Source organism: Harpia harpyja, chromosome 5, assembly GCF_026419915.1.
Source record: "Harpia harpyja isolate bHarHar1 chromosome 5, bHarHar1 primary haplotype, whole genome shotgun sequence".
NCBI classification, from domain to species: Eukaryota; Metazoa; Chordata; class Aves; order Accipitriformes; family Accipitridae; genus Harpia; species Harpia harpyja.
In genome coordinates, this window is record NC_068944.1 from 54,820,215 (window position 1) to 54,839,600 (window position 19,386).

Consider the following 19,386-nt stretch of genomic DNA (forward strand, 5'->3'; position numbering starts at 1 on the left):
ACACCATTGTAACTGGACTGAAGGAGAAAGGAGAGGGGAAGAAAGGTATCCCACCCATAGACTGGTTTTCCAAGGAGGAAAGGTAAATGGTATAATTATTAATAGTTTCCCACAGATGGCTTCCACAGTATAAAGGTGACAATGCTGGGTGCAAGTACCGGATTAATCCCACAGCCGACGACTTTATCATACCATAAACCAGTGTTATACAATACATCAAAGCGAAAACCTTAATCCACCTCCCACGGATGATAAGCAGCAGAAGAGGGACTACATACAGCAAGCGAGGTGATACATAACAGAACTTTAAAAACCAGAGCAACAACTCTAAGAACACATAAATCAACATAATGACCAGCAACTATTAGACCGCTATAATGAATGCTTATAACAAATTTGTTTTAACAAGCTCTGGTCAGGTTTGTCGTTATCTCAACCCTTCGTGCCCCACGTTGGGCGCCAAAAAGGACTGTCGTGGTTTAACCCCAGCCAGCAACTAAACACCACGCAGCCGCTCACTCACTTCCCCCCCACCCAGTGGGATGGGGGAGAAAATCGGGAAAAGAAGCAAAACCCGTGGGTTGAGATAAGAACGGTTTAATAGAACAGAAAAGAAGAAACTAATAATGATAATGATAACACTAATAAAATGACAACAGCAATAATGAAAGGATTGGAATGTACAAATGATACGCAGTGCAATTGCTCACCACCCGCCGACCGACACCCAGCCAGTCCCCCGAGCGGCGAATCCCTGCCCCCCACTTCCCCGTTTCTGTACTGGATGGGACGTCACATGGTATGGAATACACCGTTGGCCAGTTTGGGTCAGGTGCCCTGGCTGTGTCCTGTGCCAACTTCTTGTGCCCCTCCAGCTTTCTCACTGGCTGGGCATGAGAAGCTGAAAAATCCTTGACATTAGTCTAAACACTACTGAGCAACAACTGAAAACATCAGTGTTATCAACATTCTTCGCTCTGAACTCAAAACATAGCACTGTACCAGCTACTAGGAAGACAGTTAACTCTATCCCAGCTGAAACCAGGACAATCTGCCAACATGCTGGATCACTTGCAGTCATTTTTGGGGGGCTCTGTACAAGCAAGGGGCATGGCTTGTGAGTGCCACTGCCATATCGCCTGCTCCCATACTCTCTCACTCCCTGCTCCTGCCTTCTCCCACTGCCTGTCACACACCCAGGAATCTCATCTCATTTTCAGTCTCACATTTATGCCTCACTTCCCCAACTCTGAGACTCCTGCTCCCAAAGCTCGTCACCCTGCATCTTCACTGGAAAGTACATGTCACTGCCACTTACCCTGGCCAATAGGTGAGCATGCTAACACAGTGATACACACTATCTAGAAAGTAGAAATAAAAAGTTTGAGCCTAACCGGCATCAGCCCCAGCCCTATCTTGGCCTCAGTGGTGTTTACTTGGGTGTACAGAGGCTTGAAGAAGGGAGTGTGCACCAGTTCATGTTTACACAGTGAATTCTTGATCTACATCAGCATGTGTAACCTGCCCCCATGGTAAACCCATGGAATTACCACTTTTGGTGGAGGGGTGATCATCTCGGTGCTCCCATCAAGGCAGGACAGTGGCACAGAGGCAGCTGCAGAGCAGCGTGTTATCCCACGGGAACGTGTTTGTGCTGAATGATCTGCAGAGGGCAAATGTTGTCCAAGCCTGACGTGGTACGTGGCAATACAGCTGATACACTGAGGTGCAGCCTTGTCCTACCATGGCCCTACCCATGTCCAGCTCCAGCACTGGCTCTGTTGTGTCCAGTCTTCCTGCTGAAAAGATACAACTTCTCCTTCACTCGTGGGAGGAGGGAAGATGACCATGAAACTGTTATTAGTGATTCCAGGAGTCCCCTGCCACAGGGCCCTTGGGTTCTCATTCCTATTTCTACACCTTATCCAAGGCCTGTTTAAAAAAATGTGAAGTACAGAGCAGCCCTGCGCGCCCCCCCCCCCCTCCCCCAGTGAGCACCCTTGGATGCCAATACATGCCCACACATGTTCCCTTTCTCTGGCCTTGTACATCTTGAATTCCTTTCTCCACTGTTTCAGTAATATGGGTGGTAGGTGCACTCTGCACAACTTACCCTTTGGTTAGTACACGGAGGGAAGCAAGTACAAAGCTCCGCAGGCAAGAGAAGGAACTGAATGTAGCTTTCCCTTTTTTATTTTCCTCGGTGCCCAGTGCTCGGTGAGTCTGTCCTGGTGGCTCGGGCTCCTTGCTTTGTTCTCTGAAAGAACATCGTAGAAGAGAGGTGTGATATCAGATATGTTTGCCATCTCTCCCTTGCATATGTGCTGTCTGCAGCTGTTTTCCTCAGCTGCCGGGACTCCTTTGCAAGCACAAACTCTTCCACTTTCCTACCGGTGGCAGCAGAGCCCATCCCAGCCGGTAGGCAAGAGGCAGGTGCCCAGGTGCCTTCAGACACACGTCCACCTGTGCCGCTGAGGCACCTGCATCTGTGCTGTACAGGGAACACACAGGTGCTGTGTAGGGAACCAGCCTTGGTCCCACCACAGCACCGTTGGGATTTCACACCAGCATAAATGTTAGAGGTTTCTGAAACTAACTTTTAAGTTGCTAAGCCCTTCGTTGCACTTCTGCTTTTGTGCTTACACAGCAGCATGCTTTGCTAATACTAAAGTTTCCGGCATTTCACTGTCTAGAGTCTGGTAGAAATCTTATATATAGCCACAGAGTAATCTATACAGCCTACATTTTTTTCTATTATTTTTAAAAAGCGTCCCAAAAATGAACTCAAGCTGAGGAAGCAGAAGTTAATGTGTTTAGGCTTACGTGGTGTATTCCCTCCTGTGTTGCTCTTTGTGTGTTTCCCAGATGATTTCCCAGAGTGACACAGGTACACTCAGTGTGCATTGCACATGCAGTGAGTCTGATGGCTCCAGGGTACAACTTATATCCATACAATACGTAGTTTATCTGTATCAGTTTTTCCCAGGTGTGCCACAGCTTGACACTTTTGCTACAGTGATAGTACACATACCATGCGGTATACCACACGTCCAGGATTTCCATATGTCCTGCAACCTGTCTGGAGTTATTGCTACTGCTCCACCTTGGCTGCAGGACATCAACAAACCCTGGACAAATGTCCAAAGACAATACGATTTGTCTGGACAAGTTTCTGGATGGATAAAAACCCATTTATTTAGAAGGATGGGTGATTACTCTAAATTTGAAGCACATAATGAAACATGTCTTGGGTGCAATAAATAAAACACACTGGACCTGCTTATGCAAGCAAATACATGGTGAACATGCTTCATTCTTACTCTTTGGAAAGTTTCTAAGCCACCCAGACTTCCCTGGACACCTGCTGATTTGCCTATATGCAAATATATAAATCATATTATCTTTATTTTACCTTTAAGGCTGATGGTAAGGACATTACAAGTGGCTGCTGAGTTCAGAGGACTCTGCAACCTGGGGATTCCTTCTTGCCTCCCAGCTGCTGAGAGCGCAGAGGTCTCCCCATCCCAGTCCCCCAGGTGCATCCGTGGCTGTTCCCGTTTGCAGGGAGGGCCAGTAACGAGGCTGAGCCCCCTGGGTGTGTACAAGCACACCCCCCCGGCATGCTAAGACAGAGCACTGCATTTAGCAGCACCTACATACACCACATCCACCCTAAGTGCAGATAGCCCAGTCCCGCCAGTCCGGACTGGGGTTCCCTACAGAAACTCCACACCCGCAGTCTCAGGCTCACAAGTGCAACCACGTTGAGGGACCCTCAAACATCAGCATGGCCTCCAAGCCCGTCTAATATCCCTGCCCAGACCCTGGACCCTCTTACCCTATGGGACCCTGTCTATGGGTCTCCCTCCGCTTGACGCCAACCTGCCTCGAAGTTTGCAAGCGAGTTTTACCTACACCTAGGCACACCCAGGATTAAATTCATGGGGCTCCAGCTGCTGTCACTCAGCCTTGCGGTCCCTTGCCCGGCTCCCGCCGCTTAGACCTTGTGGCACCCGCACCTGGCGCAGAAAAACGCCTCAAGGGCAGGCGCGAAGGGGACGGGTGGCCCGGGGCGAGCAGGGCAGCCCCGCCGCCCGGGGGTGGCGGGGGCGGGGGGAGTGTTCTACGGCACCGTCGCCAGGGCCACCCCTGCTCCCCCCCCCGGCTCCGTACGGCGGCAGCTCCAGCCCCTCCTCACCCCGGGCAGTCGGGAAGAGGCCGCCGCCGCCGCCCCGCCATGGGCTGCTCCAGCAGCGCCCGCAGCCGCCCCCAGGAGCCGCCGCCCGCCGCCGCCGCCGGGCCGCCGCCGCGGGGTGAGCCGGGCCGGGGACGGGGCGGGGGGCTGCTGCCCGCGGAGCTTGCGGTGGGAGGGTGGAAGGGGACCCCGTCGGGTGTCTCCCGGCTTTTCATTCTGCCCCGGCTGCCGGTGGAGCTGCGGCTGGTGAACGATGTCCTCGTCAAACCGCTTCTTGTAAGCGACCGAGTTACTAGCTTCCGTTCCTCCCCGCAGACTTTTGTTTTGGCTTTGATTTACAGACGGGCCCTGCGGTTGGTCCTTTTGTATAATTCCTTGTACATCCAATGCTTTTTCCCACCCCTTTAAAATAATAGTGAATAGCAATACCTGACCCCGCGATCCTTCCTTTCTCTTACAAAATCTGTACATCCACCCCAACACAGTTTACAGCACCGGCAGCACTCTTGTAACTTTGATTTGGCTCAAGTCGCGGAGGATCAATTTTGGGTGCAAGCCGTATTTGTAGGATGCACCAAAAGAATATCCTTGCTATTCACTGGAAGTTGAATAAAACTTTGTTTCCGTATTCACCGTATTCAGGTTCTCGTAAAAGTGTTTCCAAACCTCCCTCTGCTCCAAGGGAGGTTTGGAAACACTTTTACGAGAACCTGAATGCTGCTGCAGTTACAGATATTGGCCTCTCCAGAAAGATACATCCTGAACATAGATACATAAAAGTTGTTTGCCTTTCATTTTACTGCATTTCTTTCCTGTATTCTTGAGTTATAAATATCATCCGTTGCTGTTGTTCTGGCTGCAGCATCCGTGTGTTCTGTATGGGTTTATTTTCCATTTGCTGCCTTGCAGTGTTGTGGTTTGTGACTGCAGAGGTGACAGCAGGTTGTATGGGGTGAGCATTGTCTGTGCCACTATGGAGCCAGCATACATCTGCAAACCGAGGAGCCCCGCTGAAAATGTCAGCAGAAATCTCTTTATACTGTACTTGCTGGTCAATGTACCAAATTCTTCTGCCTTTCCATCCTCTACTGGAAGATATTTGCACAGGAACACTAAAGGGCTCAGGGAAACAACTGAAGTAATTTATTCTGAGTATTTTAGGAATTCTCTCTAAAAGCCTGTTCATGTTAGGATAGGTTATGAAATGTACTAAATACATAAACTAATGTCATGGTAATGATAAAGTGCAGTTTGTAATTACAGCTGAAAGGTCTCCGTTAATTGGGCAGTTACTGGCCAGATATGTTAGTTATGTTCTAATTTACTTTAGTAAGAGGGGATAATTAGAAAGAAACTTCTCTAAATGTCTTAATAGGGAAAAAATTTATTTAATTTCCTTCCATTGATGTGTAACTCACAAAAAAAGTGAGGCTTTTCCAAAAGGAAAGAAAGAAGGCAAAGGGAAAAATACTGTAGCTACAGCTCACTTAAATTCACTGTGCTTCTCATTGTTTCTCCAGCTGAAATTGTCTACAGCAAGGAAAATAAAAATTATAAATTTAAAAATAAAACAAAACTAGAAGGCATCCTGGGAATGTTGACTGCCACATAATTTTCGTTCTTCTTGGGGTTAAAGGTATTGAACAGATTACTGGGAGGATTTATTTTTTCCATTTTAGAGAATTCTTTGCATTTCAGATGAGAGCAGAGGAACGCTTCCAGGGTTTCCAGCAGTGTGGGTCTCGCATTGCATGGCAGTATTTTATAATCCAATTTATATAAAATATCCTGATGAAGAGAGGGCTAGCTAGAAGTTACAGGGCTGGTGTTTATAGGAGCTGCAGGAGAAACCTAGTAATAATGGGTTTGAATTGTTTCTTTTACTGGTAACACCAATTGAAAACTCTGTATAACATGCTAGTTTTCATGGCTTATTGATTTCTGTCTGCAGGTTTTAAATGCTCCCTGTTGACCTGGTACCAAGCAAGGTGAAGGCATGAGAAGTGTCTAAAGAGATAAAAAATAAAATGTGAATAGATCAAATCTCTGGTCTCTGAGCATACACTGCTTTTTTTTAGTCATTGCTTAGAGTAGCTTAAGTTTAAGACTTACTTGCTGTTATTCTGATTGGGTATCTGTTTCACATTGAGCTTTGTGTTAGGAAAAGGAGTGCCTGGAAGACAAGGTGTGATAGAGGTCTAGAGAAGGTAAACAGGGAAACGTATTGGCTGTTTCTTGTAACACAAGAGCTATGTCACTTGATGAAATGACTAGCAGCAGAGTTAAAACCAGCCAGAATGTGTTGTACAGAGGGTGTAAGTGGGCTGTAGTCCTCATTGCCACTGGTCATGGTGGAGGCTAAGAGTGTAAATGGATTGAAAAGGGGTTTGGGCAGGTTCAGAGAGGAATGTCCACTGACGGACTGAAACCTGTCCCCATGGGCTGGGTCCCTCTGCCCCTTCCACTGCCCCTCGGCAGCTGTCAGAGGCAGGGTGCTGCCCTGGGAGGGTCTGCGGTCTGGTGTGTGTAGCTGAGCTTACCTCCTTTTTTTGAGTTGCATTATAAATAGTTATACCTCTGGGAATTTGGAGGGGTTGGTTGGACCTTGGATGGTTTTACAGTTCCTGGCACAAATGGGATTTTACGTGTCCCATAGTCAAAGTTGCTTTCTGTCTGTCTTGACAGTCCAGATTCCCTGTTCTTGCTCTTCTCCTGGCTTAGCCATCCTTCCCTGGGTCTGTAGGCACACGCTAACCAGGTGACACTTGCTGGGGAGGTGTTTCGCTTGAATGCCTCTAAAGAACTGTGAAGTTATCTTAAGAGCAGCAGTATTCAAGCAGCTGTTTTAAGAGCAGGATGTATTACATTTTTTCGCTGTTCATCTATGTGTGTGTGAAGCATCATACAGGTCTGCTTACTGGCTTTGACACTGCAATCATCATTGTCTCAGAAAAGACAATTTGTCCAGTTTTTTTAATTATTATATAAACAGATTTTGTACATGAATTCACAGGGTTTTCATCCTGACATTCCTTTGGAGAAGGTTAAGTACAAGCTCTTGTCAAATTTAATTTAATCAGAAAGTTATTAAGTCAGTCTGAGAGGTTGGTATAGCTTATTTTGAGTCTTCAACTTTTATCCTTAAATACCTGTCAGAGTAATTTTGCCATTTCTTTATTCATAAATTTTGTCTGCCAAAACGGCGCATTGCTTTACTTATCCAATAAGCTGATGAAAGACAAAAGAAGTGGAAGTTTTAATTTGTTTAGGCTTCCTGTTCTTGAATGTTTTATTAGACAAAGCATACTATGAATGGTAGTTTAGTATTTAAAAAGACAGTCAAACAGGTTTTTGTTTTAAGAAATGGGCACTGCTCACCCTCCGGGTTGAGAAAGTTCTTCTCGGTGTTTTTCATTCAGCCCATCCAGAGGCACCACCAGCAGTTTCCCATGTACAGCCCAGGGCAGCAGCTCCCTCCCGCTCGGCATCTTGATTCTGTGCTTGGTTTGGGGCAGGAAAAGGTGCTTCCTTGCATAGCGTGCAGTCACCAGCAAACCTTCTGCACACTTCAGATCCGTAAGGCAAAATGTAATAGGACATTGACCTGTAAACAGGTCAGCTCTCTTCATATAAAAATATATGATATGCCTCAAGCCAACACTTTTTTTTTTAATGTAAGAGCAGCACCATCCTCTACTGGATATGTGTAAGAGCAGCAGACCTCTGAAGGAGGAGTATTGTCCATAGCCAGGTGGGAGCTCTCTGACAGGTAGTGCTTGTGCGGTCCCCTGTGGGTCTAGTTCTCGTCTAGCTTACATGCCCACTCACCAATTATCTGTAATTCTTTTTTCTTTCCTTGCCCTGCCGTAACTAAAAGCATCATCAGGTGAAAACACCCCGACTGCAGATGATCATGAAACCATAGCTGACCAAACGCAGTTGGACACAGCAGAGGATGTGAGTCTTACCTCTGAGGAGACAAACCCGGGTGAGCATCTGCCAGGAGAGGAGGCTGCAGCCGTGATTCTGGCCATAGAGGGGAAGATCGATTCGGTCAGTAAAAGGGAGGAGCCGGAGGGCACTGAGCCCCTGCCTGCAGGAGTGGAGGAGAGCTCTGAGCTGCCGTCCACGTGGCAAGAAGAGAGCAATGGGCCTTCACCTCCAGCACCGGGAGAAGATGCTGGGGCACCATTGCCAGGACGAGCAGAGGACAGTGGGCTGGTGGAGGGCAGTGACAACTCTGTAGTGGAAATCATCGAGAAAGTACATGTTACTGAAGAGGACCACCTCATTGAGGGTAATATTTGTGCTTTCATAAATTCAGGAGACCAGATTCTGCCTCCAGGGTCTTGTGCGTGGGTCCTTTTGGCTTTACTGAGAGCCTTGCATGAGCTTCTGGAGTCAGAACTTGGTCCTGGGAGTGTGTACAATGTGGGGCATAGAAGAACATGGCTGGGGAAGGCTCAGACTCACAAGTCCAAGCTGTAATAAATTTAATCAGCATTTCCAGTCATTATCTCTGCTATTTCATTTCATGTCCTTTTTGTTCTTAGCAGGTAAAATGCCCCACCGTACCCCTCATTTAAAATGTGTTTCTGTGTAGCTCAGACATGTTCCTTAATATCTGCAGAGAGCAAAGGCTCTATTACTTAGTCATATGTATTAATTAAAAAGCAACTGTCCCTACGCACATGAAGTTGGAGGGTGCTTGCCTGATTGTAGAAGAAAAAGCATCTCTCTGATGCACCCTTGGCATATCCAGTCTGCCTGAGAAGTTTGGCTACTATACAAGCAGAATAGAAGTAGTAGTGGAGGGACATAGGGCTGGGCTTTCTAAAAATGTTTGGAGATGACTAGCTGGGGAGGAAGGCTGCTTGAGGAAGCAGTGGTGTCTGAGAAGGCAGGTATTTCCATGTGCTGTGAGAGGGACTTTTAGCAGGAGGTGTGCTTGTTCACAGAGTTTGCAGGCTGTGCTCGTCTTTGGGTTAGCACTTGGAGGATGTGTGTCTCCCATGGACTGCACATGCAGAAGGTGAACACTTCACAGGAGGAATTGGGTTTCTCCTAAATGGTACAAAGAAGCTCGGTGAGGAATCAGATAATTCCTGGGGGAGCATTTCTTCACGGAATAAGCAGGTGAAGCACATGAGAAGTATTTCCCTGCAGGGAAATCTGGTATCAGCAGCCTTCTTCTCCTGCATCTTGCACTTCTTCAAAGCAAATGTGGAGTGAAGGACTGATCTGTGTGAAGCCCAGAGCCGATTACATGCACCACCACTAACCCTGTGGCTTTGCTGTGCACGTCTCTGAAGTGGCTATATAAATCTGACTCTTTGCATCCCAGTAGCTAAGCAGAGTGGTTGGCTTGTCCTCTCCTGTGTCTCTTCACAAAAGAATTTTGAGGTTTTCTCTAAATAAAACAGGCATCTATCCTTTGGAATAAAGTCTCATTTTATGTAAGCAGTCAATGACTGGATGCTCACTTGTAAAACACGTAGTCTTGCCCAGCTGGAAACTCCAATTTTGTTAATCACCACTTCTAAGCTGCAGGGTGTAGTGCTGGAGGCAGAGCAGTACACCTTGAATGTTGTGGTAGGACCTCATGTCCATGGAAACACATTTACAATTGACGATTTGCCTGAAGATCAGTTACGGGGCTTTGACCACCAAGCGGTTCATGCTGCTTGCAGGGCAAGTGAACAAGGCTTTTGGGAAAAAGAGTTTTGCTCCTATTTGTTCCAAGCTAGAAGTAGTATCTTAACTTGTGTGCATTATCTTTCCATGAGGCATATGATGAAGAAGGGACCTTCCATTTTTATGCTGTGGTGCATATGATACTTAGTATTTGTTTTGCTTTCCGTTATTCTCCAGTAGCTGCGTGAGTAAATTAATTAGGTAGCAGCTTCCCAGGGAAAGCATGGTTTCAGCCAGACTGGCATGTTACTGTGTTTTCTGTTTCTGTTTTGTTCTAATTGCAAATAAAACTGCACATATATGAAATAAAAATCCAGGAAAAATAATTTGAACAGAAATAGTACTCATGATGTGTATTGAATAGAGTGTCAAGGGGATTTTGTGAAAGCATCAGGAGAACTTTACGGGTGTGAGGCACGCATGTAGCTGAATGATGGAAAGTGACTGGGAGCATCCTGCTTGTTCCCTATAGATTCATTCAGGGGTGCTTTGGTAAAGGACATTGGAGAGCTGACAAAGCAAAATCAGGCTTACAGAAAGGAGCTGGGGCACTTGGTGCTTTTCTCAGTAGATCCTAATTTGATCTCCATGGTTACCGTTCCCAGGTGAGATGGGAGAACAGGTGGAAACTGAGCTGCTCAGTGAGATAGTAAGCGGAGGGCCTGAAACAAAAGAAGAAACAGGAGAAGCTGTGGATAGTGCAGCAGTGACAGAGATAGGTATGTTGACAGAGGAGGGAAGGACTGCATAGGTTATTGTTTAGGAGACAGAAAAGACTGTGCTGTCCTTAATGAGCACATCTTGTCATCCTGCTGCTGCTGTACAGCTGCTTTCTGCAATTTAACACAAGAGAATCATAAATATTTTTGTTTACTTTAAGAGATATTTTTGGAAGCAACCAATTGGAGGTCATGCTTTTTACATGGGTCATCTTTATGTAACACAGGAGTCTTACCGGTGTTAAATTATCCCTCTTTGGGGACAATGCTAGACTGTAACATGCAGTCTTGGAAAATAAAAACCTATGTTAAAATCATGACTCTGCGTGTTATTATTTGCAGGCTTGTTTTTATGAACTAATGCCTTAATGCTGCTTTGTGATTTCCATTCCATGCCAGATAGTCATTTTAGATCCCCTTGCTCTCCTTATCAGCTGGAATCAGCAGCTGGGATGAAAGCACATTGCACAGCAAATGCAGTCACATGGTGGGAAGGAAAAATCATAGGCCAAATAAAGTGCCTTTGGAAAATCGTCACACCAGTGAAGAGAAGAATTCAAGGGGATAGTATCGTCCCACTAGCAGACTTGGAAATTATGTTTACAGTTCTGTTATCACAGTTTTTCTGCAAAAGTTATTTCTTCTTCCTCCATGTTCACTAAGAATCCCACACTCATTTATTTTGAGTTCATCATGTAAGGTATTCACATGCACCAGAAGGCAGTGGTTACCCTGTGCTATTGCTGGAATGTGGAGAAGGATGAGCAGGCAATGCAGACACCTCCTCCCTTCCCCCAGTGAATGTTACTGCAATGGCTGAAACCTCTTTTCCCCTCATCCCCCCCTCCTAAACACTGGTCTATGGAGCCATGCTTAAAATCTCTCTGGGCTAGTGAGTATTTCTGTAATTCAGAAGAGGACAACTTCAGCAGGAAGGGTGGGAGATATCTTACACCAGCACCTTTGATGACTTCTAAATGAACCTTTTACACCTGGGATGGTCTTTGCTTCCTTCCCAGTGCTAGTATATGCTCAGGCTTTTGAGCTGACAGCAGCAAGCCAGCATGTTCCACCTGTGCTGCAGGACTAAGAAAAATGGTTTGCAACATGAGTACTGCAGCCTGGAAGACCACTAGGGTGGTGGTCAACCAGTTTGGTCAAGGCATATGTGCCTTTATGACCTTGTGATTACTGAAGTAGAATTAGATAGGCAGTGATCAAGAAAAAAAGCACTCACCTCCCTTTAATTCTTATCCATTTAACAGTTGATCACCTTTATATTGTTACTTTTTAAGCTAGCCTGTGAAGACAAGCTATTGTTGGCCGTTGGCAACTGTGCTCTTGCAGGATCTTTACATTTATGCCATATAGTTTTGACTATGAAGTCTGAAAAAGTTTATTCATTCAACTTGTTTTTAATGTGTTGCCCCTATTCTTTTGCAAAGAACTGAAGAGTAAGAGATTTCATCATGTGATGATTACAGCTTTATTGAAATACTTACTTTCTGCATTTGCCTGCCTTGACAATATTCTCCCCAAGAGTTTTGTAAGGGAGCAGGAAGAGCAACCCTGCTTCTATGTCTGTAATGCTTTTCAGATGATAGGGGTGTACCAATGCGGACAGCTCAGAGAACAGCTGTGGGCAAGAAGAGCAAACAATGTTAAGAACAGAACAGGGACCATTTAAATCTGCGATGCTGTTGTGTAAGGGAGGAATTCTTCCATCTTGAAAGGATATTGAAGAACGAAAACAAGATTTTGGGCAGGGAAGCAATATCGCTAAAGGGAATGGAAAAATTCTTACTTTGAGAGAGGTCAAAAACATTCAGAGCCTTGCCTCTGAGAGGGTACGACTAAGAGGATATGAGCTTGTCCTAGTGCAAAATAAACAGTGCTCTAAAGGTAGCTGAGGTCCTTCTCTGAACAAGGGAATGCTCAGTGACACACTGTGTGTGCTGAATTCAAAACCACTAAAGGGAATTTTTTTTCACATTATATTAGCAATGTTCATGCAAATTAACTGTCAGACTCTGTCACAAAGAGTCACCGCAGTTGGACGTCTCTCTCTCGTCACCTGCATTCCTGTGCAAAATTCCCACCTTCCCTGTGTTCCCTATGCAGCCTTGTGGAATACCACCATTCACTACAAGGAAGGCCCATGTTTTCGTGTTCTCAAACTATCCTTGCAGGGTCTTCTGGCTGGGAAAGAAGTACTTTGAGCTGGGACAGTATGACACTATGATTTCTGCCAATCATCCCCTCAGGTACCATCTCTTAGCTGTCAAGGAAGCCAGCAAGACTCATAGCTTCTCAGCTGCTGATGGCCAACACATGTAGTTTCAGGGGCTGGGTGTAGTTCCTCAACCATACTTTATCATGGAATAGTTGAGGTAGGAAGGTACCTCTGGAGATTGACTAGTCCTGCTCAAAGCAGGGTCAGCTGGAGCAGGTTGTCTGTTGGGTTTTGAATATCCCCAAGGATGGAGACTCCACAAACTCTGTGGGCAGCCTGTTCCAACTGGTCAACTGCCCTTACAGTAATTAAAAAAAAAAAAAAAAAAAAAAAAGGTTTTCTTACATTTAAATGTAATACCCTGTACTTGAATTTATGCCCTTAGTCTCCTGTCCTTATTAAAGATTTAATGTTTGTAAGATCTCTGCCTCTGTGTCAAACATGACTGAAATTACCTAGTAATTTCAAAAGTTGTTAAGAGAAAAGGCAGCAGGGTGGGGAGGAGCATAAAACTGTTGTGTTGTAACTGGATTTCACATAGGTGATGTTAATGTCTGTAAGAGGAAGACTGTGTGTGAATGGGATGGAGGAAGAGGAAGCAGAGCCAGTGGCTGCTTGCGGCTGTTCCAGCTCCACACAGAACATCCTTACAGATCTGGGAGAAGAGCAGATACCCCCTTCATCCTGTGATGCTTCCAGGGAACCTTCGCTTTGAATTCCTGTAAGATTTAGTGAATATCAAGTTGTACCCTCAATTAATTGTTAAATTAATTTTTCTGTGTGTTTCAGAGACAGCTAATAACAAGGAATAGAAGTTATGTCTCTATGATCATCCTCTTCTTGGGCCTGCTCTTCTGTCCACATGAACATTTTTTAATTTTGTTGGGTTGGGAAAACAGAAAAGCTTTATGGATCGAGCCACAAGCCACAGACATGAATAAGAGGCATCAGAAAATGTTTTGTATAATATCTAATTTTTGAAGTTAAGCTGCCAAGACTTCAAGTGTTTGAAATACCTGCACTTTCAACCCCCTGCCACAGAGTGCCTTCTGTACATGGCTAGCACAGCAGGCTAAGTTTCCAATGGCAGTATAACCATTCAGTTTTCAATTAGGATTTTTTCCAGGTTCAGATAACTAACTTCAAACCTTTGAAACCTTCAACCAGCATTATATAGGATAAAGAATACAGTGTAGCTTTTTTTTTTAATGGTAATATGCAGGCAATTTCTCCGAGCGCCTGGACTATCAGTGTATGGAGCTGCTGAAGTGTATAGGACTGGAAGATGAAAGTGCCCATTTACCAGGCTGTAACTAAATGCAGAAGTTAGTTTTCCAGAAAAGGGAAGATATACAGGGTGAGGTGTCCAGGACCCAAGTGGGTGTCTGCTGCTCACTCTCCATTTTTAAACATAAATTTATTGAAAGGCTAGTAGTACAATATATGTGATGACTTCTGCAAAAACAGGGAGAAGAGGGCATTTTTAACTATGAGTAGGATGTTTTAGTCTTATAAATTCTGTCACACTTAAAATATAAAGATAACTTCACAGCTGTTAACTTTCATGATGATTAATAGCCTGTCTTTAGCTGTGTAGTTCCTCATACGCATTTGTGGCTTCTAAAATAGATTTCTAACCAGAGACATATATAAGCCTGTTCCCAAAGGAGAGATCATCTATTACATTTCCCTGTAGTGCTGTCTTCCAGGAGAAGTATGCTATCAGGGACTGTTTGGGTTATTTTCCAAAATGCTATATAATCATTTTGGAGCTGAAGCTGAATGGCAAAGCTTTCAAACAAATTTCCTGTGAAAATGGGTCCTGAATCTAATTGGTGTAATGGATCAGACAGAGAGTAGAAATTTGTTCTGATGGTGAATGTTGCAAAGTGACTATATATTATTGGGGACTGCGTTTACAGGATTCTCTGGCGTAAGGAAGTAAAATATGGAGAAAAGTTCAGTTATCTGAAAAGGGCAAGCACATGTTGCTGTTTTCTTAGCTTTACTGTACAAAAGGACTTCACAAAAATTTTTACTGTCACCAAAAAATTATACAAATCCCCTCTAATAGCTAAATTTTGTGCTGCATGTGCACATCTGACTCCAGCTGACTTTGGTTTGTATTAAATAATCTAACTAATATCCTTGGCCTATCAGCCTTTTGTGTAAGCTGATATTCCTTGGCTATCTCACTAAATCTAAGGTTTTCTGCTTATCAGCACTCTTACGAACTTGTCAGCTTCATTTAGTGTCGGCTTCCCATAGGCAACACCATCAACTTTTAGAACTAAAACGCATAGTTTGGGGTTTTTTTAGGGATTTTTTGCTAGGTGGATGTTGCAGAGTTTTATTTTTTAATTTTCACTAGCCTTTCAAAACAGAGAAGTTAAAATGAGCAGCTAGTTCTATTAAAAATCTATGGACATTAAAGTGGGAATTAAAAATTCAAACAGAGGTAGTCAAAGTTTTTGTCCACATACCCACATCATTCCATGGCAAAAAGGCATGAAAAACATACCATGCACTTTGAAGAGCTGAGGAGTGGGGGAACAGGTACTGAGTGGGATGAGGACTCCCTGGGGTGATACAGGACTGGGCTGGGCATACAGCCAGGGCCCAGGATGCCCCAGGAATTTCCACCTTCATGAGCTGCATCGCATGGCTGGTTTCCTCCTGTGAGCTGGGAATTTGGTTCAGCCATCAGCACCTGTGCCAGCACAGACCTGCTCCCAAACACAGGAGATTAAATCAGCAGGGGAGCCACACTGACTGCTTGCAAGTTGTGTGTTAGACCATGAGTTGCAGTTTGACCAGCTATATGAAACAATTTTAAAGCATAAACGAAGAAGAGTTCTGTGACAGAGATCAGCAATATTAATAGCAACAGAGGAGGCTGCACTTGGAAATAAAATATGAAGATACAAGGGGGTCAAGATAACCTGCTCACCTCAGAGACACTCTTTCTACCACTGTTGTTACAAGGAAGACAGATGACAATATATGTTCTTACCTCACCGTTCAACTTTTTCAGGTCATTAAGCAATGCTAATGGAAACCAGAGGAATATAAGCCAGTCAATGACTCAACAGCATCAGCCCTTCTCAGTCATCTTCAGTCTTCACATATTCTATAATTACAACATATGAAAGCTATTTTTCCTTTTCCTTTCTAAAAGATGAAATATGCTTGACTCCATGTTAAACATGAAATGTTAAATCACCTAGATTACCACAAGATCAGAATGTGGCTGCTACATGTATGCTGAACATCCCCACCTTGAGAAATACACTGGGGTTTAGTATTCATGGTCTGTAAGCTACCAAAGCATGTAGTATGCATGAAGGGCCAAAATACGTGCAGCTACTTGTCTCTGCAAACCTGGGACATCACAGAGGTTGCCAAGGGCAGAAATTGGTCTGTGGATCAAAGAGTTTTCTCATGTTAAAGGCTGAGAAGAGGATATGCTCCAATGTCTGTACACCTCCAGAGATAAGATAAGGTATATTGCCCCCCCCCCCTTTTTTAAACATAATCAAAATACAAAACAATGTTCAAAAATGTTAATCAAAAGCTAAACAATCTTCAGCCCTTAACTTCATCCAAGGTAGAAGTAATCGTTCCATGCTGCAGGGAGTGCTGGGCAGGACACTTGAAGGAAAAAACTTAATTTCCAAGCTAACAATAAAGTTCTAGTAGGAATTTTGTTTCAATTACCAATAAACACAGCCCTAGAAGAGGTTAAATTTGCACCCTGTCAGCTCTGTGCAGACACATATGCACACTGTGCTAGGATCCCGGAAGACGCTTGGCAATCTGGCTGGTTAGGGTTGGCTCTTTCACTCAATGCAGAACTGCTTTCAGGTAAAAACTGCAGCAAGAGCAAGGTGCTTGTAGCAGAAGATTAGGGCAGTTTAACTTTGGTTATGTGCTTTAACAGAGAACAAATGTTTAATAAAACTAGGTACTGAACTTTATTTTTGCACTGTTTAACCTGTAGAGAATACAATCATTTGAAGAAGAAAAAAAAAACTACTAAAAGAAACACCTGGTAGAACATGCAAATTTAAGTATTACTTTACTTTCACAGAAATAAAGGATTTTTTTTTTTAAGTTACATGCAATTGAAACAAATTTTAAATGGTGAAATTAGTATGCCACAAGCTGAATTACAACTTCATATTTTGCATGCTAGAGGCTCAGTCTAGCAAACAACAAAAAAGCTAAGTTTAACTTATCTCTAGTTAAAACAGGATTTACTAAATGTTTGTGTACTTTGCTGAACTAAGACCTAAGAGATACCACAATACTTGCTTTTCATATTGGAGAATTATGGGGTTTAGCCTTTTTGTTTTAAAAAATAGAATCAAATAATATAACTCTGCTTAAAAAATAAAAGTTTTAAACATCTCTAAGGAAGGCTGATCATTTATGTTGAGAACTGCTACATTATATCTGAAAAAGTGAGTTTATTTCAGTCATTCTAGAATCCCTGTACCTGAAGAATACCTATTTAAAGCCGAGCCATTCAAGAAACTGTGCAGCTGGTCCCCAGCTAAAAGCTAAAGAATCATAGAGCTAAAAGTGGATTTCAGTTGCCGACTTTTTGCAGAATGGCACCTACTTATTGATAGAAACATTTTTAATGGAAGTAATGTGTTGTGTCTTGTTAGCTGCATCCAGCATGCATTTTTTTCAGGTGTTTCACTTACATTTCAGTCTCAGACTGTACCTTACTGGGGAAAGCAATGGTGTATGCACACCCCTTTGTACCAGTGAGGTCACCCAAAGGAGTTCTGTGAAGAACTTGCATTAGCAAATGGACAAGTCAGCACACAAAAAAAGTATCAAAACTGCCATCTAGTGTTAGGTTCAAGGTTGGCAAAGAGGCAGCATAGCACAAGTAAGGCAGTGAAAAATGAGAGGTAAGAAGGGATAACCGCAGCGATTATACAAGGCTGAACTTACATCCTGTTCAACAGTACTGAAATCTGGGAAGGTGAACTTTAACTAGATCTGCTACAAATAAGTGAAATACATGCCAGCAAAGTAATTATATGTGAGCAAAGTTGTAACAGAGAAACACAAATATAACTTAGGAATCTGTTTAAATGTAACTCCATTCAGTTACATTACTCTAAACTGACAAAGTGAACCAACATTTGCTCTGTGTTTCCTAGAAGGTCATATTCATGTTAGTACTAGCTCCTTCCTAACAGGCCTGATCACGTTTTTTCTTAGGTGGCATTGCTTCCTGAGTCTGACCTGTAGAGCGTAAGAGACATTAATAGTATAGCCTAGGAGAGAGAACAAGAACAGAAACCAAAACTAATAAAGTTTATGTGTAGGAAGTTTACATGCAGAAAAGTCAGGTACTTTTCAAAGGTTGCTTGGAAGTTCACCATTTGAAATACTGAAAGCTTTATCTTGCCTCTAAGAAAAAATAATATCTTCCATTTTGCCAAAGGAAAGCAAGATAATGCTGTAAAAAATCCATACATGTGTACATACTTGCTGTGACAACCTCATTATTAATCTTTTTTTCTATAAACATACAATTTAGAAGCTCAGTAAAAAGCAGGAGAAATGGTCGCTTCATATCCCATCTGGAAGGGGTAAATAGGGCTGACTGTTCTCACAACTTTCCAACTGCCCTTCTGGTGTATGCTAAAGTGATACCAGGAACGCATGAAAAATACAAAATATAGTTCCTGCAAAAGTACAACTGAAGTAACGAGAGCTGGAAAGCATAGGTGACAAGCAGGAAGGTAAGAAACCACAAGTAGGACACTTTCATTTTATCCAAGGATGGAAGATGATTCACACAATGTGGCTGTGGTATTGAACGCAGGGGGATTTTCAGACAAGGCATATCTGCATGTGCCATGCAAAGGTAGACAGCGACATGGTACTGCCAGATTGCATTTTTCTTGCATGCTTACCATATGAAAATCATTAACTGATTAAAAGTGTGTGAGATGATCATTAGTAGGCATTATACACAGAAGACAAATGATACATACACAGGAGAACTGAAGTTTGGATTTGAGTGGTTAAACAGCTGAACCCACAGTATTGTGACTTAACCTGTGGCAAACCAGTGTTATGCCCCGTTCCTGCTATACTATAGCTGCTTTTGCAGCTTACCAAAATTGGGTGAGTTTGGTCACACAAGATGGGAATAGAGGTAGCTTCTGAAGCACTGTCATGGCACTCTGCCATACAAACAGTAGCCTCTGGAAGGAGCAGCCTACAGGATTCCCTCTCACAGTACATTTGATAAAGCAGGTACATGTTTCTACCACTGAAATGGTACATTCTCCAAGCTGCTGTATATCGCTATTTTTACTTGCTACACAAAGTGTGAAGATACAGGGACAGTAGCATCCCATACGTAACTGGACAGCCATCTTCACAAAAGAGAGCAAAACAGAGATGGTTGAGGCAGATGACTATAACAGAAAAGAATTTCTGCTCATTTCCCCCTGAATAAACCAATACTGTGCTTAGTCACATGGCTGTGGGAAGACAGGGAATCAACTCTA

The 19,386-nt window shown here is 43.7% G+C and overlaps 1 protein-coding gene and 1 long non-coding RNA gene across 3 annotated transcripts; one reads left to right on the forward strand and one right to left on the reverse strand.

Moving 5' to 3' along the window:
* The first annotated feature begins 4,223 nt into the window (after positions 1-4,223).
* On the forward strand, positions 4,224-13,787 carry LOC128142096 (uncharacterized). Of its 2 annotated transcripts, XM_052787784.1 has the most exons (3): positions 4,224-4,313; positions 8,073-8,492; positions 13,631-13,787. In XM_052787784.1, exons 1-3 carry the CDS (start codon positions 4,238-4,240, stop codon positions 13,651-13,653), a joined length of 519 nt encoding a protein of 172 aa, XP_052643744.1. In that variant the 5' UTR covers positions 4,224-4,237; the 3' UTR covers positions 13,654-13,787. The 2 variants fall into 2 exon arrangements, with proteins under 2 accessions (XP_052643744.1, XP_052643743.1); XM_052787783.1 differs by lacking the exon at positions 13,631-13,787 and having other exon boundaries at positions 8,073-9,381.
* On the reverse strand, positions 10,440-15,610 carry LOC128142098 (uncharacterized). The gene is made up of 3 exons (XR_008235262.1): positions 15,363-15,610; positions 12,111-12,244; positions 10,440-10,551 (listed from the first exon to the last, which is right to left on the reverse strand). It is a non-coding gene; the product is annotated as an uncharacterized LOC128142098 (long non-coding RNA).
* Between the last annotated feature and the right edge of the window lie 3,776 nt (positions 15,611-19,386).